The sequence below is a fragment of the Oncorhynchus mykiss genome, chromosome 25, assembly GCF_057628025.1.
Source record: "Oncorhynchus mykiss isolate SJ-2025 chromosome 25, ASM5762802v1, whole genome shotgun sequence".
NCBI lineage: Eukaryota > Metazoa > Chordata > Actinopteri > Salmoniformes > Salmonidae > Oncorhynchus > Oncorhynchus mykiss.
In genome coordinates this window covers 14,497,721-14,523,486 of record NC_143046.1, presented here as the reverse complement: position 1 = coordinate 14,523,486, position 25,766 = coordinate 14,497,721, and the positions used below count along the sequence as shown (strand labels likewise).

General features: G+C 43.4%; 3 protein-coding genes across 7 annotated transcripts; 2 read left to right on the top strand and 1 right to left on the bottom strand.

The window, feature by feature from the left end:
• The first annotated feature begins 298 nt into the window (after positions 1-298).
• Positions 299-5,476, top strand: LOC110504629 (heterogeneous nuclear ribonucleoprotein H). 2 transcript variants are annotated; one of them, XM_021583394.3, is made up of 10 exons: positions 299-576; positions 1,106-1,209; positions 1,314-1,469; positions 1,639-1,782; positions 2,476-2,614; positions 3,549-3,733; positions 3,965-4,077; positions 4,156-4,291; positions 4,463-4,639; positions 4,777-5,476. In XM_021583394.3, the coding sequence occupies exons 2-10, from the start codon at positions 1,125-1,127 to the stop codon at positions 4,866-4,868; spliced, it is 1,227 nt and encodes a 408-aa protein (XP_021439069.1). In that variant the 5' UTR covers positions 299-576; positions 1,106-1,124; the 3' UTR covers positions 4,869-5,476. The 2 variants fall into 2 exon arrangements, with proteins under 2 accessions (XP_021439069.1, XP_036826115.1); XM_036970220.2 differs by having other exon boundaries at positions 401-576; positions 4,773-4,912.
• A 44-nt stretch (positions 5,477-5,520) lies between these two features.
• On the bottom strand, positions 5,521-16,544 carry LOC110504628 (RUN and FYVE domain-containing protein 1). Of its 4 annotated transcripts, none has more exons than XM_036970219.2 (15): positions 16,174-16,544; positions 15,687-15,860; positions 15,254-15,473; positions 14,915-15,100; positions 14,551-14,686; positions 9,323-9,424; positions 9,116-9,232; positions 8,313-8,480; positions 8,135-8,232; positions 7,939-8,052; positions 7,745-7,874; positions 7,568-7,662; positions 7,058-7,106; positions 6,773-6,850; positions 5,521-6,620 (listed from the first exon to the last, which is right to left on the bottom strand). In XM_036970219.2, exons 1-15 carry the CDS (start codon positions 16,505-16,507, stop codon positions 6,480-6,482), a joined length of 2,142 nt encoding a protein of 713 aa, XP_036826114.1. In that variant the 5' UTR covers positions 16,508-16,544; the 3' UTR covers positions 5,521-6,479. The 4 variants fall into 4 exon arrangements, with proteins under 4 accessions (XP_036826114.1, XP_036826112.1, XP_036826113.1 ...); XM_036970217.2 differs by having other exon boundaries at positions 7,939-8,067; positions 16,174-16,526; XM_036970218.2 differs by having other exon boundaries at positions 7,939-8,067; positions 15,687-15,857; positions 16,174-16,526.
• A 7-nt stretch (positions 16,545-16,551) lies between these two features.
• On the top strand, positions 16,552-24,035 carry LOC110504627 (proheparin-binding EGF-like growth factor). The gene is made up of 6 exons (XM_021583392.3): positions 16,552-17,762; positions 18,627-18,881; positions 20,422-20,617; positions 20,796-20,954; positions 22,061-22,149; positions 22,403-24,035. The coding sequence occupies exons 1-5, from the start codon at positions 17,720-17,722 to the stop codon at positions 22,131-22,133; spliced, it is 726 nt and encodes a 241-aa protein (XP_021439067.1). The 5' UTR covers positions 16,552-17,719; the 3' UTR covers positions 22,134-22,149; positions 22,403-24,035.
• The last annotated feature ends 1,731 nt before the right edge of the window (positions 24,036-25,766 follow it).

The window sequence follows — 25,766 nt, the reverse complement described above, 5'->3', positions numbered from 1 at the left end:
AACTCCCACCCAACCTGCTAATTAGGTCCTTTGTAGATTGTATTTTCAACCAGCCAACTATCAGAAAATAAAAACACTGATAAATGTTTTAAAAACTTTTCCAGTGTTAGTTTCATCAGCTGTTGTACAATATAACAGAAAACACAGGAAAACATGTTTTGACTGTACTGGGCCTTTAATGTTAAAATTTACATTTCTAATTTCTAGATTAGGAATGTACCTTAGAGTAATGTGAGTGCATTTTTTTCTCAAGAGCAAAAGGAAAGCAATGTAAATGTTGAATCTGAAAGGAAGAACTAGCTTTCCAAGTTTTCCAAGAAGCTAGCAAGGTGTCATGTAGTCTACAGCACTAATACAGTTCAGTTTTCACTTCCGTGTCCTCAGTAAAAAAAATAAAATTACAAATGGGTCCACAGATATAGGGCCCAGACAGGCTACGTCATGCTTTTAGGGCGTGGACCTAGTTAGCGAGATTGGCGCTAACTAGCAGAAAAAGACCGACCTGATTCCGATGCACAGCTAGCTATACTAACAATCCTGGTTGTGATAATATTGCCACTGTATCCAAATTAACAGGTAGCTATGTCTATTTTTCAACGAATATGATTTGTGATATTACTTTTACCTTGTGAGTCCTTGCTTGCGGTTTATGCCATCCAATTTGATCAAGCTACTGGTAGCAAGCCAGGTAGCTAACGCCAGGCCTGCCATTTGTGTATGACTGTCTGAGGATCAAATTATGATCTAATAACGTTAGCCAAATTAACGTAATCTAGCTATTTTGTTAGGTGCAATCATGTGTTTCATGATAATGAATTTAGCTACTGTAGCCAGCAAAATGTATTTAACGTAAGCTACTAACAACAATGCGCTAGCTAAATTCACAATGTGCTAACATTGTTAGATAGCTACCAGCTAGCATTTGCAGCAATTTAAAAAGTCTAACGTTATAAGACACGATTAGCTAGTTAACTGCATTCACTTACCTAAAAGTAAAATACAATGTAGATGGCCAGCTAGCTAACTAGTTACGTAGTTAAATATTATTAGCCAAGAAACTTAGGCTAGCTGAGTAAAGGTAGCTAGTTAATTTACGTCTCCTCAGGTTTAAGAGAATACCAACCATGTCTGATGGAGAGGGTTACGTGGTGCGTATGAGAGGTCTACCATGGTCCTGCTCTGTGGATGAAATACAGAGGTTCTTCTCAGGTAACACCTTTACGATAACACCTGTATAGCTTTATACTACACGTTTTATAGCCTCTCACAGCTGAGATAACTGTGAGTCCCTCTAAACTCTTCTTGGTATATAGATTGTAAAATCGCCAACAATGGCACCAGCATCCATTTTACCTCCACACGTGAGGGCAGACCCAGCGGAGAGGCCTTCGTGGAGCTGGAGAACGAGGATGACCTGAAGATCGCTGTGAAGAAGGACAGAGAAACCATGGGCCACAGATATGTGGAAGGTGTGTGCGTCTCTCTGTGTGTGTGTTTTTGTGTCACTGTACATCTTGAAGTTTCAATATTTGCAGCAGAAGCATAATATGTGCCTTGGGACCTCATTTTGGGCTACATTTCTCAGCTGTTTACATTGTGTAGCACTATCAGTAGTGACTGTATGTGTTGTTTTCTCAGTGTTTAAATCCAACAATGTGGAGATGGACTGGGTGATGAAACATTCTGGTTCAAGCAGCCCAGAGACGACTGGAGACGGCCTGGTCAGGCTCCGAGGCCTCCCCTTCGGCTGCAGCAAGGAGGAGATCGTCCAGTTCCTCTCAGGTACTAGTAGCTTGGTTCATAAGAACAGCCCCATAACAGCCTGTAGGAGTAGGTGACCGTCCTCAGCCCTCATCAATGATCCAGGATCATCTACATTTTTCAGACATTTAGCAGACAGTCTAAACCAGAGCGACTTACATTATATAAGCTATAGTTTGTCCAGGATTTCCCCCATCACCTAATTTTCTCTATCACTGCTTTGGTCCCAACCAATACTTAAAACAAAAATAATTATTCTGTCCAAAGATTTGACCAATCAGGCCTGACATGCTAGTCTCTGTCACTCATTGACAGTGGTCCTTTAATTCATCCCATTGGGACAATTATAGAATGGGTGGGTACTAAAGGTACTACCAGAGCCACTCCTTTTTATGCCTTCACATCTACAGTCTCTTCTGTATCCTCTTCTCTCTCTCTCTCCTTTTCTTTTTCGCTCACTCTTTCCTCTCATCCTCCTTTATGTTGCAGTAAAATTAAGTACCATGAATGGTAATTAACTCATTGGTTAAAAACACTCACCAGGTGTGTACATTACATAATGTAAAGTTTTCATTATCTTTATTTTTTTAATTTATTTAAAAAAAAATCTATCATACAAAAGAAATAAAGCAACAACAGAGAAAGCTACCTTTCTGTAACTGGGCATGTGATTTACTGTGTCCCCCACTGGGGTTATCTGTCCTTGGGTTGAAGGGTTGGAAATCGTGCCAAATGGGATAACATTGCCGCTGGACTTCCAGGGGAGGAGTACGGGGGAGGCCTTCGTGCAGTTTGCTTCACAGGATATAGCTGAAAAGGCTCTAAAGAAACACAAGGAAAGAATAGGGCACAGGTGGGGATGGTTGGTTGGTTGGCTGGATAAAGTTGCATTTCTTATGGTGTACAACTTATAAACATTAACCACAGGTATAACTGACTGACACTCAACAGAACAGTAAAAAGTTATCTGTTCATTTAAGACAACACGTACTCAGATATTGACTGTAAAGACACATAGTTACAATATTGGATAAAAACACACTAACACTCATTCACTCACAGCAGTCGTTGGGAAAATTAAGCACATTCTCTTGTTCTTAAAACCATTGGGAGATAGATCATATTCTGAGTTTAGTGCCGAGGTGACTTGTAAGCTCTCAGGTTCGTCGCAGAGTAAAAATTGCAGTTTAATTTGGCATATCCATTTTAAGAGTGAAACTGATTGGTTCCTGGGCACTAAACATCAGTACAGGTAGCCAATGAATAGACAGATACGATTCTCCCAGGTGTTCTAACTCACTGAGGGCCATTCAACATGAGGACAAGGACCCTGCCCACTGACACTCACAGGTAATGAAAGTGTGTCTCCATGGATAACAACAGGACAATGACCACAACAGGGACACAGATTGTACTGTAACCTCAGTGTTAACTGTATCGGGTACCTGCAGGTGACCATAAGAAAAGTGCCTGTTGTACTGTCAAGGCTTTATACTGCACAGTATACTGTTACCCACTAGATCAAGTCTCACCTACCTACGAAACAGTAGTGCACATGGCAGCACCTGGCCTGAATAACCCAACTTTATCAGTACCCTCAATGACCAGCAACTACAGAAAAATGTCAGCTCAGCAACTGAATAGTGAACATCCAACTTTATTGGTGCCCTTTCCATTTGAACACACATTGATTCAGCCTTAGGAGCTGTACAGTAGCTAGCTCTAGTCTACACCTCCTCCTGTGTGTGGTGGTCTTCATGGTGGTGTGTGTACTGTATGCATCTCAGGTACATTGAGATCTTCAAGAGCAGCCGTGCCGAGGTGAGGACCCACTACGAACCCCAGAGGAAACCTATGGGGATGCAGAGACCGGGGCCCTATGACAGACCGTCTGGGGGCCGTGGGTACAACATGATGGGGGGCCGAGGAGGGGGCTCTTACGACAGGGCCAGACGCGGAGGCTATGGTGGAGGTGTGTGTGTATAATATCTACCCAGTGTAAGAAGAAAGTTTTTGTTTTTGATCATCTGGATGGAGTAAGAGGGAACGATGATCAGTCAAAAGGGTCATGATTATGGATCATAACGGTCTCCCAGTCATATTCTTCCTAGCCCTCTATGTACATTTCTATCATGATGAGAGACTGTATATGCCCCAATGTCCCAGACCGGTCTCTCCTTAACTAAGGTGTGTCTAACCACAGGTGTGTCTGATGGGCGGTATGGTGACAGTAGCTCCTCCTTCCAGAGCACCACGGGTCACTGTGTTCACATGAGGGGTCTGCCCTACAGAGCCACAGAGACTGACATCTACAATGTGAGTTCTAGGATCTCCTACTAAGAATGGTCTGTGTGAGAGACGATGAGAATAACACACTGCTCCCTCTCTCCGTAGTTCTTCTCTCCTCTGAACCCAGTGAGAGTGCATGTAGAGATCGGGCCAGACGGCAGAGTGACAGGAGAGGCTGACGTGGAGTTTGCTACACACGAGGATGCTGTGACAGCCATGTCAAAGGACAAAGCCAACATGCGTGAGTCTGTCTTTGTTTGAAGTTGTTTTGGTTTGAGCCGGCCACAGCTATTATGAAAGGCACTTTAAAATGTACCCCCCCCCCCACAATTCTTCCTCCTACCCCATAATCCCTCCTTATTTTCCTACCTTAATGATTAATACACGTACTAACCATCTGTCTGTCCTGCAGAGCACCGCTATGTGGAGCTGTTCCTCAACTCTACAGCAGGAGGCAGTAATGGCTCGTACGGCAGTCCGATGCAGGGGGGTATGGGGAACCAGTCCTCCTATAGCAGTGGAGGGCTGAGCTCTGGATACTCTGGAGGCTACAGCAGCCAGGGCAGCATGGGAGGTTACAGTGACTATAGTGAGTATCAGCTCTGTAAAACACACCCCCTGTTCACATGCACCTCCACCGCTGTTGACCAGCCTTGAACTATCAAGCTTTACTGTGTGTGACTTCTGAACTCCTCGGTCCTATAGTGTGTATCTCTCTCCTGTCAGGTAACCAGGGCGGTATGAGCAGCAGTTACTACAGCGGCGGTGGACGAGGAGACAGGAGTTCCAATGGCCTGGGGGCAGGATGGGGGATGTAGTTCTTTAACCAAGCATGCATTCTGCTGGAAGGACTGGAATTGTAGTTCTCACCTGGATGTTTTGTTTTAGACTGATCGTATTAATGATTGAGGTCCCTTTGACTTTTTGTTTTCACCTGCTCCTACTATTGTTATTGACATGACTGCAGCAATGCAAACTATGACCGTGGTCGGAATGCTTGTTTCATCATCGTTACCTGGAAGATTCAAATAACCAACTGTGACCCAGAGTAGTTCACTGTGAAGGGTTGCGGTAAACTAGTCAATTCAGAAAGTAAACCACATTTTTGTAATTGAAAAGCAATTGGCCCCATCCCTGAGTGGATGAACCAACACTTCTGTAAATAGTCTTCTAGATGTTCTCTTTTCTCCAGTAGGTGCAAACATTTCTGGACTCTCTGTCGAAGTAGTGTGACGTTAACATGGAACTAAGAGCATGTTTGTTTTATAATGAAGATTGTTATGGGGAATTCTCCATGCCGGATGGATACTTATTTAGCAAACTAAGTTTCTGTTTATAAAGGTTTCTTTCTACTGCCTATGTGGAATTTTCTCTTCGTATTTCTTGTAAGGTGGACAAGAGTAAATACAATTTTAAGATCGATAAATGTCTTTGTCCTGTTTGACGTGAGTGGTTCCTTAGACAGTCAAACACATTCAGATATGTTTTATTAAATTAGATATCTATATAGAAAACATGTTGCTCAAAACAAGCCCCAATGAATCGGCAGAAATTGGCTGTTTAGTAGCACTAGTCACAATTATCGTTATTTATATACATTGTAAAATAGACCTTTCTTGGTATGTGTTAACATTCTGTCATTTACAACAACAAATCCACAATTGTTCAGCAAGGCAGGTTGAGGAAATGAACTTGGTTCCTTTGCTTCAATGGAAGTGAAAGAATCATGTGAAACTATATATAATCGCCTCAGACATTTAAATCAAGAGTTTTGAAAAGGTCTATAAGTGAATCAACAATGAAATTATTGAAGGTCAGTTCATCTAACATTTTCCCACAATTGTGACATTCTGGGTCATTCATAATACAACAAAGACTGACGTGTTCCATACTCTACACCCCCCCACCCCACAACTATCATTTTAAATTCAGCATCCTAGAGGAATATGGAGTTAGTAACATGACAATTAGCTGGCTAACTAACTATTCTTCATCTTACTTTGAAATCCACCCAGGGGAGATGAGAAAAGGCAGAGGGTTCAACAGTCAACCGTGCCCAAACATCCTGAATTTCAGGTTAGTGGCAAAACAGAACTTAACACAGCCTCCCTGCTCAAATTTGATTAAAATGTTCTCTGTGGGCTTTGAGCACAGTGAGGGAAGAAAGATTATTAGTGAAGCGTGTGAGTGTGTATTCCGTCAGGAGGAAGAGGTGTGTGTGCGTGTTCCGTCAGGAGGAAGAAGTGTGTGTGTGTGTGTGTGTTCCGTCAGGAGGAAGAAGAGGTGTGTGTTCCGTCAGGAGGAAGAAGAGGTGTGTGTGTGTGTTCCGTCAGGAGGAAGAAGAGGTGTGTGTGTGTGTTCCGTCAGGAGGAAGAAGAGGTGTGTGTGTGTGTTCCGTCAGGAGGAAGAAGAGGTGTGTGTGTGTTCCGTCAGGAGGAAGAGCTGCTCCTCTGCAGCAGTAGTGAGTGACAGATGTCACAGACTCGTACAGGTCGAGGGTAGGAGGGCAGGGCCAACTCATTACTAGAACAACTGTTACAGTAGATATCTCCACAGTTCCTACAGTGGTGCTACAGACAAACAGACAGGAAAAAACAGGGACATTTAGTAGAACTATATTTGTTAACCTTGTGGCAAATGACAGCATTTCATACAAAGGCCTTTCTAAACATCTGCCACAGACCAGAGTCCACAACGAAGAGATGGATGGACAGAGCCGTACCTTTCTGCGAGCGATGGAGAACTCCTTCTGGCATTGTTTACACTGTGTAGCCTCATCATCTTTCAGCCAGGCTTGGCCCTGATGGACACAGAGACAACAATGCTCAATCACGAATGATTACAGAAATGAGTCTGTGCTGTGAAGGTGGGGCTCATGGGGTCGTTCAGGTACAAGGAGAATTCTAAGACCAGCGGTGAGTGCCGATGTCTCGTCTGTTCTTCACCGTAGAGACTTGGTGTAAGGTGGGCTAGGGGAAGTGTTCATGTAGGACAGTGAACACCTTACCTTCAGGGCTTTGTTGACTTCTTTGAAGTCCTCCATCTTCAGTTTAGACCTACAAGAGAGATGAGTCACACAAAGATAAACAGATGGAACACAGGAAGGAAGAGAGATGTAAATAGGCCCATCTCCTGTAAGGCCGTGTGGTACAGTACTCACTGGCTGAGGTATAGGCCCATCTCCTGTAAGGCCGTCTAGTACAGTACTCACTGGCTGAGGTGTAGGCCCATCTCCTGTAAGGCCGTCTAGTACAGTACTCACTGGCTGAGGTGTAGGCCCATCTCCTGTAAGGCCGTCTAGTACAGTACTCACTGGCTGAGGTGTAGGCCCATCTCCTGTAAGGCCGTGTACTACAGTACTCACTGGCTGAGGTGTAGGCCCATCTCCTGTAAGGCCGTCTAGTACAGTACTCACTGGCTGAGGTGTAGGCCCATCTCCTGTAAGGCCGTGTACTACAGTACTCACTGGCTGAGGTGTAGGCCCATCTCCTGTAAGGCCGTCTAGTACAGTACTCACTGGCTGAGGTGTAGGCCCATCTCCTGTAAGGCCGTCTCCTGCTCCTGACAGGTCTGCTGGAGCTGCTGCTTCTCCTGACGAACATCCTGCAGCTCCTAGAGACACACAGAAACCAGCTCAGAAGAAAAACAGGAGGTAGACTTCTCTTTTCTCTGTGTGTGTGTGAGAGAAGCTGACCGTGTGTAGCCCCTGTATCTGCTGTAGTTGGGTGCGTAGCTCGGTGCTGTTGTCCTGTTCTCTCTGTAGAGCTCTCTGAATGGCCTGTCTCTGCTCCTTCTCACTGCACAGATCACTCTCCAGACCCAGCCTAGGGAGACAGGGGAGTGGGTCACAACGTCTGTGTGTGTGTGTGTATCCCCGTGCTTACGTACCTCAGTGTGTCCAGGTCAGACAGTTGTTTCTGTAGGGAGGCTACCCTGCCCTCCAGCTCTGTCCTCATGTCCATCTGGTCACTTTGTCTGCGATCACGCTCAGAGTTCTGCAGTCTGAAAATACATGGGCTACAATTCAATCCTGTTAAAACAAAGAAACCATCATGGAAACCACCCTGTACACACACACACACACCTCTGCTCCATCTCCTTAATGGTGGTCTTCATCTGGTTTATCTTCTCCTCCAGCTGTCCCTCTTCCTCCTGCTTCCTCTGGGCCTCACGCTCACAGTCCTGCACACACATTCTGTCAAGAGGTGTGTACTCACGAGGGTGTTGCTGCGTAAGTGAGAGTGTGTGTGAGTGTGTGTTACCTGTGTCTTATGGAACATCTGCAGGTTGAGGGTTTTGACCTGGTCTAGTTGTTGTCGGAGGGCTTGCAGTGTGTCCTGTTTCTCATGTGTGTCTTTCTCCAGCAGCCTCATGGCCATCTCCATCTCCTGCTTTAGTCCTACCTGCAGCTCCAGCTCCCTCTCCAACTCCTACACACAGGAATAAAATGTACAGGAACACACACACCTATTGTAGAGGCAGTTAGCTAGGGTCTCTTAAAGAAATGTAGAGCTCGTTGTTCATCTTGCTGTTACACACACCTGTCTGATGCTTTTCTCCTCCTGGTACTGTTTCTCACACACACACACACCTGTCTGATGCATTTCTCCTCCTGGTACTGTTTCTCACACACACACACCTGTCTGATGCTTTTCTCCTCCTGGTACTGTTTCTCACACACACACCTGTCTGATGCTTTTCTCCTCCTGGTACTGTTTCTCACACACACACCTGTCTGATGCTTTTCTCCTCCTGGTACTGTTTCTCACACACACACACACACACACCTGTCTGATGCTTTTCTCCTCCTGGTACTGTTTCTCACACACACACACACACACCTGTCTGATGCTTTTCTCCTCCTGGTACTGTTTCTCACACACACCTGTCTGATGCATTTCTCCTCCTGGTACTGTTTCTCACACACCTGTCTGATGCATTTCTCCTCCTGGTACTGTTTCTCACACACCTGTCTGATGCATTTCTCCTCCTGGTACTGTTTCACTCACACCTGATGCGTTTCTCCTCTTGGTACTGTTTCTCTCTCTCTCACACACACACACACCTGTCTGATGCGTTTCTCCTCCTGGTACTGTTTCCAGACCACACTGTACATCTCATCCAGGCCCTGTCGTGTCTGTCTGTATGTCTCCAGCTCTACTGCACTGTCCTCCAGGGTCACCTAGGACATCACACAGGACGTGAAATGCCAGCTCTTCATGTTGTCTGAGTTAGATTAAAGTTACACAGAGTAAAAGCAGTGAGTCCTGACCTCCTCTTTCTTCTGGTTGCTCTGGACGATGGTCTCATTCTCATGTCTCAGTGTTTCCTGTTCCTCCCGTAAAGAGTTAATTCTGTCTGTCGCTGCTGTCAACTGTAGGATTATAACACATCAATAAGCACTATGTAGGGTTATAACACATCAATAAGCACTATGTAGGGTTATCAATAGGCACTATGTAGGGTTATAACACAGCAATAAGCACTATGTAGGGTTATCAATAGGCACTATGTAGGGTTATAACACAACAATAGGCACTATGTAGGGTTATAACACATCAATAGGCACTATGTAGGGTTATAACACATCAATAAGCACTATGTAGGGTTATAACACATCAATAAGTAGGGTTATGTAGGGTTATAACACAATGAGCACTATGTAGGGTTATAACACATCAATAAGTAGGGTTATAACACATCAATAAGCACTATGTAGGGTTATAACACATCAATAAGCACTATGTAGGGTTATTTTCCCCCCATTAATCTCATTGTCTGAAAGTGTTAAAATACACTGAAAACACCTAAATAAATCTATACAGCTCAAATCTACCATGTAAAAACACGTTGACACAGAGGCTAAAGAACGTCTGCTTTTCTCACTTTACCTCATTTGACTAACCATTACTTTAGACAAATTCAACACGAGAATATTCTTGTAATGCTTTTTTGTATGAAAATCTTAAACTACAGTTCACACTGAGCAAATTAGGGAATTTGCGATTAATCACAGCAAATCCTGCGATTAACTCGATTAATAAAACATAAAAACATGAACCCACCCGCAAGGGCTGTGGGGTTAACACACCCGCAAGGGCTGTGGGGTTAACACACCCGCAAGGGCTGTGGGGTTAACACACCCGCAAGGGCTGTGGGGTTAACACACCCGCAAGGGCTGTGGGGTTAACACACCCGCAAGGGCTGTGGGGTTAACACACCCGCAAGGGCTGTGGGGTTAACACACCCGCAAGGGCTGTGGGGTTAACACACCCGCAAGGGCTGTGGGGTTAACACACCCGCAAGGGCTGTGGGGTTAACAAACCCGTAAGGGCTGTGGGGTTAACACACCTGTAAGGACTGTGGGGTTAACACACCTATAAGCACTATGTAGGGTTACAACACATCTGTAAGGACTATATGGTTATAAACATCCATAAATCATTACATATAGTAAGTAATAGAACACACAACAACTACATAGGGTTATATAACAGATCCACAAGCATTATGTAGGGTTATAACTACAGATGTGCATCTCTACCTTTCAAGACAATTCCATGTATCTGGATACATGGGCTCCGATACGATACGTTTCAGTTTGAAACGATTCTGTGCGATACGATTTGAAGCACTAACATTGCATTGCATAAACACATTCATTTTCTAAATGAAAATCTGCTGCTGATGGAACTCATGAGCTGACTTCTGTCTGTCTGAATGATGTATACTGGAAAAATATAAAACACAGCATGTAAAGTGTTGGTCTCATGTTTCACGAGCTGTCTCAGCCTCCAGTATTTATGCTTCAATAGTTTGTGTGTTGGGGGGCTAGGGTCAGTCTGTTATATCTGGAGTATTTCTCCTGTCTTATCCGGTGTGTGTGAATTTAAGTATGCTCCCTCTAATTCTCGCTCTCTTGGAGGACCTGAGCCCTAGGACCATGTCTCAGGACTACCTGGCATGATGAACCCTTGCAGTCCCCAGTCCACCTGGCCGTGCTGCTGCTCCAGTTTCAACTGTTCTGCCTGCGGCTATGGAACCCTGACCTGTTCACCGGATGTGCTTCCTGTCCTGTACCTGCTGTTTTCGACACTCTCTCTCTCGCACCTGCTGTCTCTAACGCTGAAAGCCTCTAAAGCCAACTGACATTTACTCCTGAGGTGCTGACCTGTTGCACCCTCTACAACCACTGTGACAATTATTATCTGACCCTGCTGGTCATCTATGAACATTTGAACATCTTGGACATGTTCTGTTATAATCTCCACCTGGCACAGCCAGAAGAGGACTGGCCACCCCTCATAGCCTGGTTCCTCTCTAGGTTCTGGCCATTTCTAGGGAGTTTTTCCTAGCCACCGTGCTTCTACATCTGCATTGCTTGCCGTTTGGGGTTTTATGCTGGGCTTCTGTATAGCACTTTGTGAGATTGGCTGATGTAAGAAGGGCTTTATAAATACATTTGATTGATTGATGAGCTGAAATAAAAGATCCAGAAATGTTCCATATGCACAGAAAGCGTATCTCAAAAGTTGTGCACAAATGTGTTTACATCCCTGTTGGTGTGCATTTCTCTTTTGCCAAAATAATCCATCCACCTGACAGGTGTGGCATATCAAGAAGCTGATTAAACAGCCTGACCATTACACAGGTGCACCTTGTGCTGGGGACAAAAGGCCACTAAAATGTGCAGTTTTGTCACACAATGCGCAATCGGCATGCTGACTGCAGGAATGTCCACCAGAGATGTTGCTAGATAAATTATCATATTTTGTTTTAGAGAATTTGGTAGTCTGTCCAACCGGCCTCACAACCGCAAACAACATGTAACCATTCCAGCCCACATCTGGCTTCTTCACCTGTGGGACCAACAACATGTAACCATTCCAGCCCACATCTGGCTTCTTCACATCTGAGACCAGCCAACCGGACAGCTGATGGAACTGTGGGACCTGCCACCCGGACAGCTGATGGAACTGTGGGCTTACCGTCTAAGGAAAGCTTGTCGTCCTCACCAGGGTCTTGACGTGACTGCAGTTCAGCGTCGTACTGACTTCAGTGGGCAAATGCTCACCTTCCATGGCCACTGACACGCTGGAACAGTGTGCTCTTCACGGATGAATCCCGGTTTCAACTGTTCCGGGCAGATCATTGTGTGGGTTTGCTGATGTCAAGCTTGTGTTCCATGGTAGCGGTGGGGTTATGATATGGGCAGGCATTTATCTATAAGAACAAATTCTTATTTACAGTGACGGCCTACCCCGGACAACGCTGGGCATTTTCTGTGCCGCCCAATGGGACTCCCAAACACGGCCGGATGTGATGCAGCCTGGATTCGAACCAGGGACTGCAGTAACGCCTCTTGCACTGAGATGCAGTGCCCTAGACCGCTGCACCACTCAGGAGCCCATTGCATAACCTATGGACAACGAACACAATTGTATTTTATTGATGGCAATTTGAATTCAAAGAGTTACCGTGACGGGATCTTGAGGCCCATTGTCGTGCCATTCATCCGCCGCCATCACCATGTCGCAATAATCTGTACACAATTCCTGGAAAGTGAAAATGTCCCAATTCTTCCATGGCCTGCATACTCACCAGACACGTCACCCATTGAGCATGTGTGGGATGCTCTGGATCAATGTGTACGACTGCATGTTCCAGTTCCCTCCAATATACAGCAACTTTGCACAGCCATTGAAGAGGAGCGGGACAAAATTCCTCAGGTCACAATCAACAGCCTGATCAACTCTGATAAGAAGATGTGTCACGCTGCATGAGGCAAATGGCGGTCACACCAGATACTGACTGGTTTTCTAATCCAGGCCCCTAACTTTTTTTAAAAGGCATGTTTTTTTAACAGTATCAGTGACCAACAGATGCATATCTGTATTCCCAGTCATGTGAAATCCATAGATTAGGACCTAATGTATTTATTTCAATCGACTGATTTCCTCATTTGAACTGTAACTCAGTGAAATCTTTGAAATTGTTGCATGTTGGGTTTATATATTTGTGTTCAGTGTATAGGTCTTTGGTGTATATAGCACAAATGTGGATTTCCTCCGGTCTTGTAATCGAATGGTTTGACTGTTTGGAACTCATGACAACTCAGTGAGCTTCTCTTTTTCTCATGCTTCGACCATGCAGCGCGGTAGCAAAAGTGATTGCTGTCCTCGTTATGAAATTATTAACTCTATATACAAATGACCATATATAATGTTGAAGACTCCTGCCAACTAATATCAATAAATAGTTTTATATACAGATAAAAAAATAAAATAATTAAAAATAAAATAATTAAAACTTATTTTAGTAAATACTTCCAACACTTTTTCTTTCTTAAAACTGTATTGTTGGTTAAGGGCTTGTAAGTAAGCACTTCGCTGTTGCCTGTTCTTTTCGGCGCATGTGACAAATAAAATTGGATTTGAAACATTGAATTTGGCCTTACTGCCCATAGAAAGACATTGAATAACAGCTTCATACATGGTTAAACAGATGTTTGTTTTTTACTATCTAAAGGAAGTCGTTCTGAAGTGTCTATCTGTGTTTTGCTCAGTTCATCTGTGTTTGTGAGAGACTAACCATTCCACAGAGGGGTCATATTAGTGTGTAGCTAAACTATTCAGACACTACAGACAGAAGTTGACAGATCAGCGGTACCGACTTCAGGACGAGTCATGTGATGGGGGTCGTAAAGCAAAACGGAGAACACCATCATGTTCGTGAGTCTCATGTTTCTTTGTAAAACCGTTCGCATGCTACAGACGTTTCTGTGAGAACAACAGTTTTCAGGATGTCACATGGTCTGACAAACACCATTCTAGCTCTGCCACCTTTCACCCCAGATGCGGATTGGAAACATTGTCCGATGCGGAAGGGAAACATCGTCCGATGCGGAAGGGAAACATCGTCCGATGCGGAAGGGAAATATCGTCCGATGCGGAAGGGAAACATCGTCCGATGCGGAAGGGAAACATCGTCAGATGCGGAAGGGAAACATCGTCCGATGCGGAAGGGAAACATCGTCAGATGCGGAAGGGAAACATCGTCCGATGCGGAAGGGAAACATCGTCCGATGCGGAAGGGAAACATCGTCCGATGCGGAAGGGAAACATCGTCCGATGCGGAAGGGAAACATCGTCCGATGCGGAAGGGAAACATCGTCCGATGCGGAAGGGAAACATCGTCCGATGCGGAAGGGAAACATCGTCAGATGCGGAAGGGAAACATCGTCAGATGCGGAAGGGAAACATCGTCAGATGCGGAAGGGAAACATCGTCAGATGCGGAAGGGAAACATCGTCAGATGCGGAAGGGAAACATCGTCAGATGCGGAAGGGAAACATCGTCAGATGCGGTGGAAAAACATGTCTATCTTAAAAACTTACAGATTTATGGGAATTTTGTATTACGCTAATTTGATTTCCGCAGGCATCAACTCTAGGGGGTTAATAAACACTACCAAGGATTAAAACACATAAGCTCCTCTGACCTCCTCAATGAGCTTGCCGTTGGTCTTCTCTATGGAGTCCATCTTGGCCTGCAGGTCAGAGACAGAGCAGCTCAGGTGTCTGTTCAGCTCCTCAATGTAGTGCTTCTGGTCCAATATGGCCGTCATCTTAGTATCACTGACAGAGGAGAGAAGGAGAGGTTACAGGAGAAGAGACAAAGTATAACAGAGAGAGAGGAGTGTGGTTCATCTTTGTATCACAGAGAGATGAGTGTGGTTTATACATAGTGTATGGGTAGAAGCTGTTGGATCCTTTTGGACCTAGACTTGGTGCTCCGGTACCGCTTGCCGTGCAGTAGCAGAGAGAACAGTCTATGACTAGAGTGGCTGGAGTCTTTGTACTTACTCCTTAGTGGTCTCAGTGGTCATAGGGTCCTTCAGGTACAAGGAGAAGTCTATGACCCCGACCTGGGAGTCCAGGTCCTCTCCTTTGATACAGAGGTTAGCATCAATGACGTTTAGCCCCACCAGCATCCCTCCTATCACTGTTCCCTCCTCCTCCATCATCAACGCTCCTGGATCATAGAACTCACTGTGGGAGGAAGGAGGGAGAGAGAGATATATTAAGTTAGATACAATAACTACTGTAAACGTGAATAGGACACATGTTTACCGGTGTTACATGTTTATTACATACTTATTACACTGATTTAGTTCTCGCAACAGAGCCTTAAGCTCTACTCACACCAGGAGGTATTTATTGTCCAGCAGGGCTTTCAGGTAGTCAGACAACTTCTTCTGCATCAGGGCCAGATGCAGCCAGGCCCGAGCCCGACCCAACCCAGTCTTTATCCCTGGCAGGTCTCTGGCACTGGTGGTAATATCAGTAGAATCAGGACACAGCTTCTGAACCAGCTCCAGAGGACCCCAGATAGACTTATTCTGATTGATGAATGACTTCTTTACTACAGAGAGAGAAGTAAGGTGAATGTTTAGGTAGTGTTCTTTAAAGGGTGAAAACTACCAAGTCTCCAACTTGGTTGTGCAGGCTTTCGCTCCAGCCCCGCACTAACACACCCGATTCAGCTAATCAAGACCCTGATAAAAGTCTGAAACACACCCAGTAGCGCTCCAGACTGAGGGTTGTCCGGTCACCCCTGTTCCAGAGCAAGTCTCACCTTTCAGTCCGTGTTTGAGGCACTGCTCCAGAACCACAAAGAACTGCTGCAGAGGAGGGTAGTCAGAGTCCAGGGTTCTGCCCAGACTTAGAGAAGACTGGATCAGACCCTTAATACTCAGCTTCATCATACTGAACAGGTTGGAGCGCTCCACAGCCATATGGTCCTTCACTGCTACATATAGAGAGGGAGAGACACAGAAAGGGAAATTAAAAGAACGACAGGAGAGAAAGAAAAAAAGAGGTGAGCGAGAGAAAGAAAGGCGAGAAAGAGAGGGGAGTTTCCGGTTCAAAAGTAATTAAATATAGACTGTTAGAATTACAGTCGTCTATATTTATGATGTTGGAATATGCCATTCTGATGTATTGTGTTTACAGCTAATGACGGTTGAGATACAGAAGAGTGAAGTCACTGGTTCAGCACGAAACTACCTACTAAGTTTATATACCTCCACATTGGCGTGCAATACAATACTCTTGTTACGTACCCGGTAGGTATTGGTTAGCGTTGGTGTCATTCTCCGTAGAGTTTTGTTTAGTCGGACACTTCAGAGAGCTCGCGGCAGATCCCGAAGATGTGGCGTTTCTCAACGCTGCACCGTAGCTGACCCCACTGCTGATCGTCTCGGTTGCCTTCCGTGCCAGCGACATGATCGGTGTTGACCAGTTGCTCTCGGTCGCCGGTTTGTCTTTTGAAGTCTCTTCATCGCTGCTAACGCCAACAGGGTGGCTGTCTGGAAGAACTTCCAAAACTTTGGGGTCCTCTTCTTTGGCGTCGCTTTCCTCAGCAGCTGTGTTTGTTTCACTTACTCCGTCGGCCATTTTTCATAATGGAACACGTGACAAGGCCTGAGCAGTCGCATATGATGCTTGCGAAAGTCCAAAGTAATCAATTTATGATTCTCGGTGGGTTTTTTTTATTCACTTCGCATTATTAGAAATGTTTCTTACCATATTTAAGCGAGGCTAAGTATTTGTATTTTCATTCTTATTATTCTTATTATATATATTTGTTTTAATTGCAACAATAATACCAATATTACGCATGTGTATATAATGATTTAAAAAAAATAAAAATAAGCCACGTATTGGGTACAACAGCTAATGTTTACGAGGTTATAGATGTGTAGCCATTTCACACCACTAGATGTCACTATTGTTATTGTCCCGTGTCCTTCAGGTGTGTCTCCATTGCGTGTGAAGGCCTATGATGAAACAGCTGAAGTCACAGACCTAGAAGTCCATTTAGATCAGTGGCTTTTGGTTGACATCATGTTATTATTTAAACCAGTTTCAAACATGTTTAGCTGTTTTCCCAGCTTTAGATTAAGTCTTGTCCTGACTAAGTAGATATTTCAATAGATACTCTTCATTGAACATGGATTTTAGTCCAGGACCAGGCTTATTAAACTGTGCCTGGTAAACGGACCCTAAATGTCATAATTTGCATGCGTTTTCTATTAATGTAGTCACAGGTCTAATGATAACCTTTCGTAAGTCCTTTATGCACTTTCATTCAAATGATACAGAAAGAGACAAAATATGATCAGCAATATAATGTTAAGCAATGCACCCTTTATGTTATTTTTCTAAGTAAAATGCCTAAAGAGTCAACAAATTAGACATGATCATTTAGCCTACATTAGTGTGTTGTAACTGTATAACCCATGTATATGGTTTCAACCACTGTAATTATTAACCATTATAATAAGGTGTATAGCATATAAACATGTTGTAATATGTATGTGACTGTATTCTACTGTATAGGCGTGGTCGAGGCAGTCTATATAAATCGTGACGCCTCTAGTCTGGCGCTCCTTCCACTCTTCCCCAATAGGCAAAGGCTGTGTTTGAGTGCGCAACGGCTACCCGATACGCGCCCGGCATCTTGAATAAGAAAGTCGCACTGAGAACCGACGGAATAGACAGGAACGTTTCAGGAGAACAAATATTGACTACGTGTACAAGAGAAAGGAAAACGACATACAGTGCTTTTTACAGAATTACAGTTGGTGGTGATTGAAGTTTGAAGACATGAGGATTCTACGAGTTGCGCTCCTGCTCGTCCATGCCTTTGGTTAGTGTCAAATTACACTTGTATATATCAGGTCAGATTATATAGTTCCTTTTCTGTAGCGTTTATACTTTAACATTGAATAAACTGTTGGTGGTAATAGTTTATCCTAGACTTTATTCCTCCTAAATGGTATATTTCTTATTCACAAGAGACATGTCTTGGAGTTACACTTGTTGACTGTAAAAGAGTGCGAACTTCTCAACCATGACCTTCTGAGCAAGTCTCCTAAACTTTTAAAAGAAGAGTCAACGATTTTCATAAGGTGTAGGCCAGCCTATGCTATTCAAGAACGAAGTGTGGTCATCTTTCTATTTTAAAACATGCTTTATGTAACTGGATATACTTATTTTTAACTCATATTCTTGTACATTAGCTAACTGTCTGTCTATGCAACATTTTGTGTACCATAGCCAAGCAGGATTATAGTCTCCCCTGTACAGAATACTGTACATGCATGATGTTTTTGGGTGCCTCACAGTTCTTGGAGCTGAAATTCAACTATCCAGTTGTATAGCCTCACCTGAAGGGGCCATGGGGCCTCATGCAGGGCTCTCAGTCTAGAGACATGTTTCAACTTGCCCACTCAAACCCCTCCATTTTCCTGGCACCTGAATAAATGACTGTGTTGGAAAGAAAAGCTTGTGTTTCCAGTGAGCCAAAACTGGTTGAAATGACTTATTTTCAAGCAGTTTTGGCTCACTGGAAACACAAGCTTTTCTTTCCATTGAAATGATGTATGTTCACCCAGTGTTGCTCCCTGGGTGAACTCTTCACAGTGTCAGTCGGAATCTACATCTCTGAACTACAGATATGTGAATAGTGTAGCATCAATAATTTAATCTTGTGATTCCTTGTGTTTTCCAGTGGTCTCGAGGTTGGTGAGTGGAGCTGTGGTGGACAGGTATGAGAATGAGAGGTCGCAGCACACAGCAGTTATAAACCTGTTGGATGTCCTGAGCGACAGAAGGATGGAGGGAGGGATGGAGAAGAGTAAGCACGGAGTGGAGGGTCCAGTGTTGGAGGAGGATGGAAGCGAGGAAGAGGATGAGGAGTACTATGATTACTACCATGAAGATGACGAAGATGCATCAGGGGACTATGGGGTGGAATTACCTCGAGGTAATTCATAACGCGCTGTGATTTATGTTTGTTTATTGCTCTGTTGAAAATCACCATCCTATAGTTTATAGGTTCTGGAATCCTCACTGACACATGTATTAGAATACCCATTATAAACATGATTTATGGCACTATCATTCATTGGATTAACTGGTAGATTGTCAGTTCCATTTGAACAACTGTTCCTATGTAACCAATAGTTACATTTACTTTATGGACCAGGTAGCCTAGTGGTTAGAGTATGCACCTATCATACTACTATGGCTGACCCTGTAAAATAACACATTACACTGCACCTATTATACTGCTATGGCTGATCCTGTAAAACAACACCTATTATACTGCTATGGCTGATCCTGTAAAATAACACATTACACTGCACCTATTATACTGCTATGGCTGATCCTGTAAAATAACACATTACACTGCACCTATTATACTGCTATGGCTGATCCTGTAAAACAACACCTATTATACTGCTATGGCTGATCCTGTAAAACAACACCTATTATACTGCTATGGCTGACCCTGTAAAACAACACCTATCATACTACTATGGCTGACCCTGTAAAATAACACATTACACTGCACCTATTATACTGCTATGGCTGATCCTGTAAAACAACACCTATTATACTGCTATGGCTGATCCTGTAAAATAACACATTTCACTGCACCTATTATACTGCTATGGCTGACCCTGTAAAACAACACCTATCATACTACTATGGCTGATCCTGTAAAATAACACATTTCACTGCACCTATTATACTGCTATGGCTGACCCTGTAAAACAACACCTATCATACTACTATGGCTGATCCTGTAAAATAACACATTTCACTGCACCTATTATACTGCTATGGCTGACCCTGTAAAATAACACATTTCACTGCACCTATTATACTGCTATGGCTGACCCTGTAAAACAACACATTACACTGCACCTATCATACTACTATGGCTGATCCTGTAAAACAACACCTATCATACTACTATGGCTGATCCTGTAAAACAACACCTATCATACTACTATGGCTGACCCTGTACAACAACACCTATCATACTACTATGGCTGACCCTGTAAAACAACACATTACACTGCACCTATCATACTACTATGGCTGACCCTGTAAAACAACACATGTCACTGCACCTATCATACTACTATGGCTGACCCTATACAACAACACCTATCATACTACTATGGCTGACCCTGTACAACAACACCTATCATACTACTATGGCTGACCCTGTAAAACAACACCTATCATACTACTATGGCTGACCCTATAAAACAACACATTACACTGCACCTATCATACTACTATGGCTGACCCTGTAAAACAACACCTATCATACTACTATGGCTGACCCTGTAAAACAACACCTATCATACTACTATGGCTGACCCTGTAAAACAACACATGTCACTGCACCTATCTGGTGTACAATAAAACCTGTATTCTATGAGATGTGTTGGCTAGGTCCATGCATTCAGTTGATTAACATTTCTTGTCTGTGCTCTTTTCTGTTTTAGTTGCATTGTCGACTAAACCTAAAGACCCATCGGCCATCTTGGAAGCTGAGAGGAGTGAAGGGAAGAGGAGGAGAGGTGGAAAGGGGAGGAAGAAGGGAAAAGGAAAAAAGAGGAACCCTTGTCTGAAGAAGTATAAGAACTTCTGTATCCATGGCAGCTGTCATTACCTGAGGGACATCAAAGCTCCATCATGCATGTAAGAAATACCTCTCTTATCGCTCTTTCTCTCTCAATCTCTCTCTTTCTCTAACTCGCTCTGTGGCTCTCTATCTCTCCAGAATAACAATATGCCTGCTGTACTGTATGTTGCATGAATCACATCTCACCCCTGTCCCTCTCCCCCTCTCTCTCTCTCTTTCGATCTCCTTGTGCAGATGTCGTCCCAGTTACTCTGGGGAGCGGTGTCACCTGTTCACGCTGGCTTCAGAGGGGAGGGACGTGGGAGGATACAGCCGGACCACAGCTCTGGCTGTGGTGGCAGTGGTGTTGTCTTCTCTCTGTCTAACCATCATAGGCCTGCTGCTGGTGCTCAGGTCAGTAGAATCAGAGTAGCTGTATAACACAGGGGATGTATAGAACCAGGGCAGCTGTACAACACAGGGGATGTATAGAACCAGGGCAGCTGTATAACACAGGGGATGTATAGAACCAGGGCAGCTGTATAACACAGGGGATGTATAGAACCAGGGCAGCTGTATAACACAGGGGATGTATAGAACCAGGGCAGCTGTATAACACAGGGGATGTATAGAACCAGGGCAGCTGTATAACACAGGGGATGTATAGAACCAGGGCAGCTGTATAACACAGGGGATGTATAGAACCAGGGCAGCTGTATAACACAGGGGATGTATAGAACCAGGGCAGCTGTATAACACAGGGGATGTATAGAACCAGGGCAGCTGTATAACACAGGGGATGTATAGAACCAGGGCAGCTGTATAACACAGGGGATGTATAGAACCAGGGCAGCTGTATAACACAGGGGATGTATAGAACCAGGGCAGCTGTATAACACAGGGGATGTATAGAACCAGGGCAGCTGTATAACACAGGGGATGTATAGAACCAGGGCAGCTGTATAACACAACACACATTGCATTATGCAGCAGCTGAAGATAGACAAAGTCTGTATTGACACTGTCTTTTGGAAATGGGCCAACAGGAAATGAATAGTAAACAACCTAATTGATTGTAGGGGAAAGGGAGTTGAGGCTATAACAAACATATGACAGTATAGTTCAACATGGTCATAGTTCAACATGGTCATAGTTCAACATGGTCATTGATCAACATGGTCATGGTTCAACATGGTCATAGTTCAACATGGTCATGGATCATCATGGTCATGGATCAACATGGTCATAGTTCAATATGGTCATGGATCAACATGGTCATGGTTCAACATGGTCATAGTTCAACATGGTCATAGTTCAATATGGTCATAGTTCAATATGGTCATGGATCAACATGGTCATGGTTCAACATGGTCATAGTTCAACATGGTCATAGTTCAATATGGTCATAGTTCAATATGGTCAAAGTTTAGCGTTATTGTTCCCACCACAGGTGTTTTTGTTGTTGTTTCAAAACAGTTCCAGGATCCACAGGTCTTAACTCTGTTGTTGTTTTTCTACAGGTTTCACAAGCGAGGAGCGTACGACGTAGAGAATGAGGAGAAGGTGAAACTGGGGTCAGCACCCAACCACTGAAGAGTTGGAGAGAAGGGTGAGTTACCAAGGAAACCCAGGGAAAGACAAAAATCCTATATTTTCAAGTCCTGAAATGAAATGTTATTTCCTCTCCTAAATTGATAGGAGGCAGGCAGAAAGTGAAACCTCAACATTACTGTACATTACAGTATGAATGTGAAACAGAGGCTGGATTTAGATTGATGAAAGATGAGTTTTGGTTTTGTTTTCATACGGTCTGAGTGTTGAAGGAAACTTGATTGCTCATTGTTTCTCCCTCTATATTTCAGGACAGGATAGGGAAATTCTACCTCAAAATAGAAAAGAAGAAGTGTAAAAAAAAAGCCAAGAGTGAACCCAGAGAGACTTGGAAGGTATGGAAGAGAAGGGGGACTGGATGGGCGTGACCTGTACATATAGCCCCATCCCTTCTCACTGATGGACAGATGTGATTGGGTAGCTCAGGATTCTGAGGTAGTCCCTGCCACCTATCAGGAGAGAGCCTGCCTAAAACTGGAACTCTGATTGGCTGGGAGAAAAGACTGAAGTGGTGATGAGCATATGGAAGCTGAGAGGAAAAGGAGGAATGTTTCTGGGCCCGTATCCACAAAGCATCTCAGAGAAGGAGCCTTCAGATCATAATGAATAAGATTATATGAACAGACCTTATATCAGCACTCCTTCTCTGAGATGCCTTGTGGAAACGTCCCTGGACTCAGTGCTGCTTCTTGTTAAAAGACTACCAGGAATCTCAGACTGAAAGGACACCATCTTCTCTTCATCTGCCAGAAACAGAGAGAACCCTGGTCTTTCTTCAACAGGAGTGTTGTTTTTACCAATCAACATTTGTATTTTCCTGCACATGTTTGTTCGTTGTCATTTTCTAGTGTACTGTAAAACTTTTATTTATACCATATACTTCTCTTTTAATGTATTTATTGATGCGTTGATGTTGCTGTATTTATGCAGATATTTAACTGCTTCGTCCACCCAAGATGCACTGCCAGTTTGTAAAGATTATCTATAAGGTCATCATTGTGTTTTTATATTTAAATGTTAAAGCATATTTATTGATAAAAATTTAAGATAAAGTATTTAAAAAAATGTACAGTAATTTTGGAGAAATAGACATTTCAAAGTAAGAGTCCTCTTGGTCTCATAGGGATACCTGATTGCTGACTTTGATATATCGGCACTCTGGTTACAGGCTGCTGAGAACACACACCACTGTGCTTGGTTGGTTGACTGACTTATTAATTGATTGATTAAACAGCTCTGTGGTGTATTCCACCAATGGACCACTGACAGGTCTCTCTTTCTGTACCATTATGACGTGGTTGCATTGTGTTTGACTCTGTGAAGAAGACATGCAAAACATCCAGATATCGAAGTGAATTTAATAGAACCTACTCTAGAATCCCAAAATATAGAATATAGGAAATATGTAAAATGAATGTTTAAAATCTAGAATCCAGTTTAGATTTTTCTGTATTACAATCAGGATGTGGAATAGATCCAAGGTAAACTCTGGTGCCTTGTCGAGTCCAGCCACTGTAGTGAATGTTGGAACATAGAAACACACACAAATGGTGAAGTTTTTATTGTCTTTGAGAAACAAGTTGGACATTAATCTCCAAAAATGTTATCTCCAATTTCAATGATTTATTTATGTTACCATGCCAGTTAGTTGTGTTGTTGTTTTGTTGTAACATGATGGGTGTGGTTAGGGATATACTCAGTGATTTACTGTATGGTAATATACACTGAGATCCATGCTAAGATCATGATAAAATGTGAATTCATTTTAAAAACAAATAACCCTCCTCAAGAAAAACATACTGGAAACAACCTGCAGTTTTGAAGTGATTTCTAGTCAAAAAGTGTTCATTTTTTCTCTGAAAATAAAGTATTTTTTTCTCAGAATTCATAAAGTCATTGTATTTATTATACTTTGTCTGTCACTAAGGCTACATTTACACAGGCAGCCCAATTCTGATATGTTTTCCATTAATTGGTCCTTTGACCAATCAGATCAGATCTTTTACCAATAATTGGGCAAAAGATCAGAATTGGGCTGCCTGTGTAAACACAGCCTATAGCTCACATCCATCCATATCAGCTGCTATACACTGATGAGTGATTCAACTCAGAATCATGACGCAAGAACACTGATCTGTTGTCTGTTTAGGGTCCGTTGTTTTGGATTGGAAGAAGGTCATCTTACTCAAGATCTGTGGTGTTTAAGATGAAGTTTTTTTTATTTTTTTACCTCAAGCTACTCCTCCTATCTGTTATTATAGATGAATAATATTTCTATACTAATGTCCTAGGCTTCACCTTGATAGTTAAGGTCACCATTTATATAGCTATCTGGTATTTATATAGCTAACTTCCTGTATGAGTGTGTCAGAGTGGCCTCATAAAGAGAGACCAGGTCTGGGACGACAACACTACTGTGTCCTTTTGGTCTTTCAGTCACTGGCTGTAATTATAGAAAGGATAATATTTGTCTTCCCCTCCCCTCACCCTCACTTTCACCCCTCCTCTCCTCCCCCCACCATTCAGCTACTCCTTTCAACCAGAGCACCTGTATCCTGGCCAAGGGTCACCTTCAAGATGTATAGCCAGCCCTTGCAAGCGTTCTGAAGAGTTCCCACTTAAGTCATTTCTTAAGTAACTTAAGTTTCATTGAAGAGCATTTTCTCTTTCCATGAATCATCTCCACATGTGTTCATGCCAATGACAGAAGAGCTGGCAAAATCACAAGCAGACCTGGCTACCCAGCTGGAAAGCTACCTGGCTAGAAAGCTACCCACCTACGGTAATCTAGTATATCCACAGTTGTTCTCCCTTCGATCTACAGTAATCTAGTATATCCACAGTTGTTCTCCCTTCGATCTACAGTAATCTAGTATATCCACAGCTGTTCTCCTTTCGATCTACAGTAATCTAGTATATCCACAGCTGTTCTCCTTTCAATCTACAGTAATCTAGTATATCCACAGCTGTTCTCCTTTTATCTACAGTAATCTAGTGTATTATCGGCTTTTCTCCTTTGATCTACAGTAATCTAGTATATCCACAGCCGTTCTCCTTTGATCTACAGTAATCTAGTGTGTTCTTGGCTGTTCTCCTTTGATCTACAGTAATCTAGTGTATTCTCGGCTGTTCTCCTTTGATCTACAGTAATCTAGTATATCCACAGCCGTTCTCCTTTGATCTACAGTAATCTAGTATATCCACAGCTGTTCTCCTTTGATCTACAGTAATCTAGTATATCCACAGCCGTTCTCCTTTGATCTACAGTAATCTAGTGTATTCTCGGCTGTTTTCCTTTGATCTACAGTAATCTAGTGCGTTCTCGGCTGTTCTCCTTTAATCTACAGTAATCTAGTATGTTCTCGGCTGTTCTCCTTTGATCTACAGTAATCTGAAGCTATAAGACTATGTAGTTATGATGACAGGACCCCATCAGGTGCTCTGACAGATCATCAATCAGACGATATATTACTAAGTGGCTGGTTAAAGTGGGTGGGTGGGTGGGTGGACATGAACCTGCTGCACTCTAGCCAGGAACAGGAACAGGAAGCCTTTGGGGGAGCAGATGAAGTTGGGACACCTGATCTGAGAGTACACCGCATCATTCCACTACAC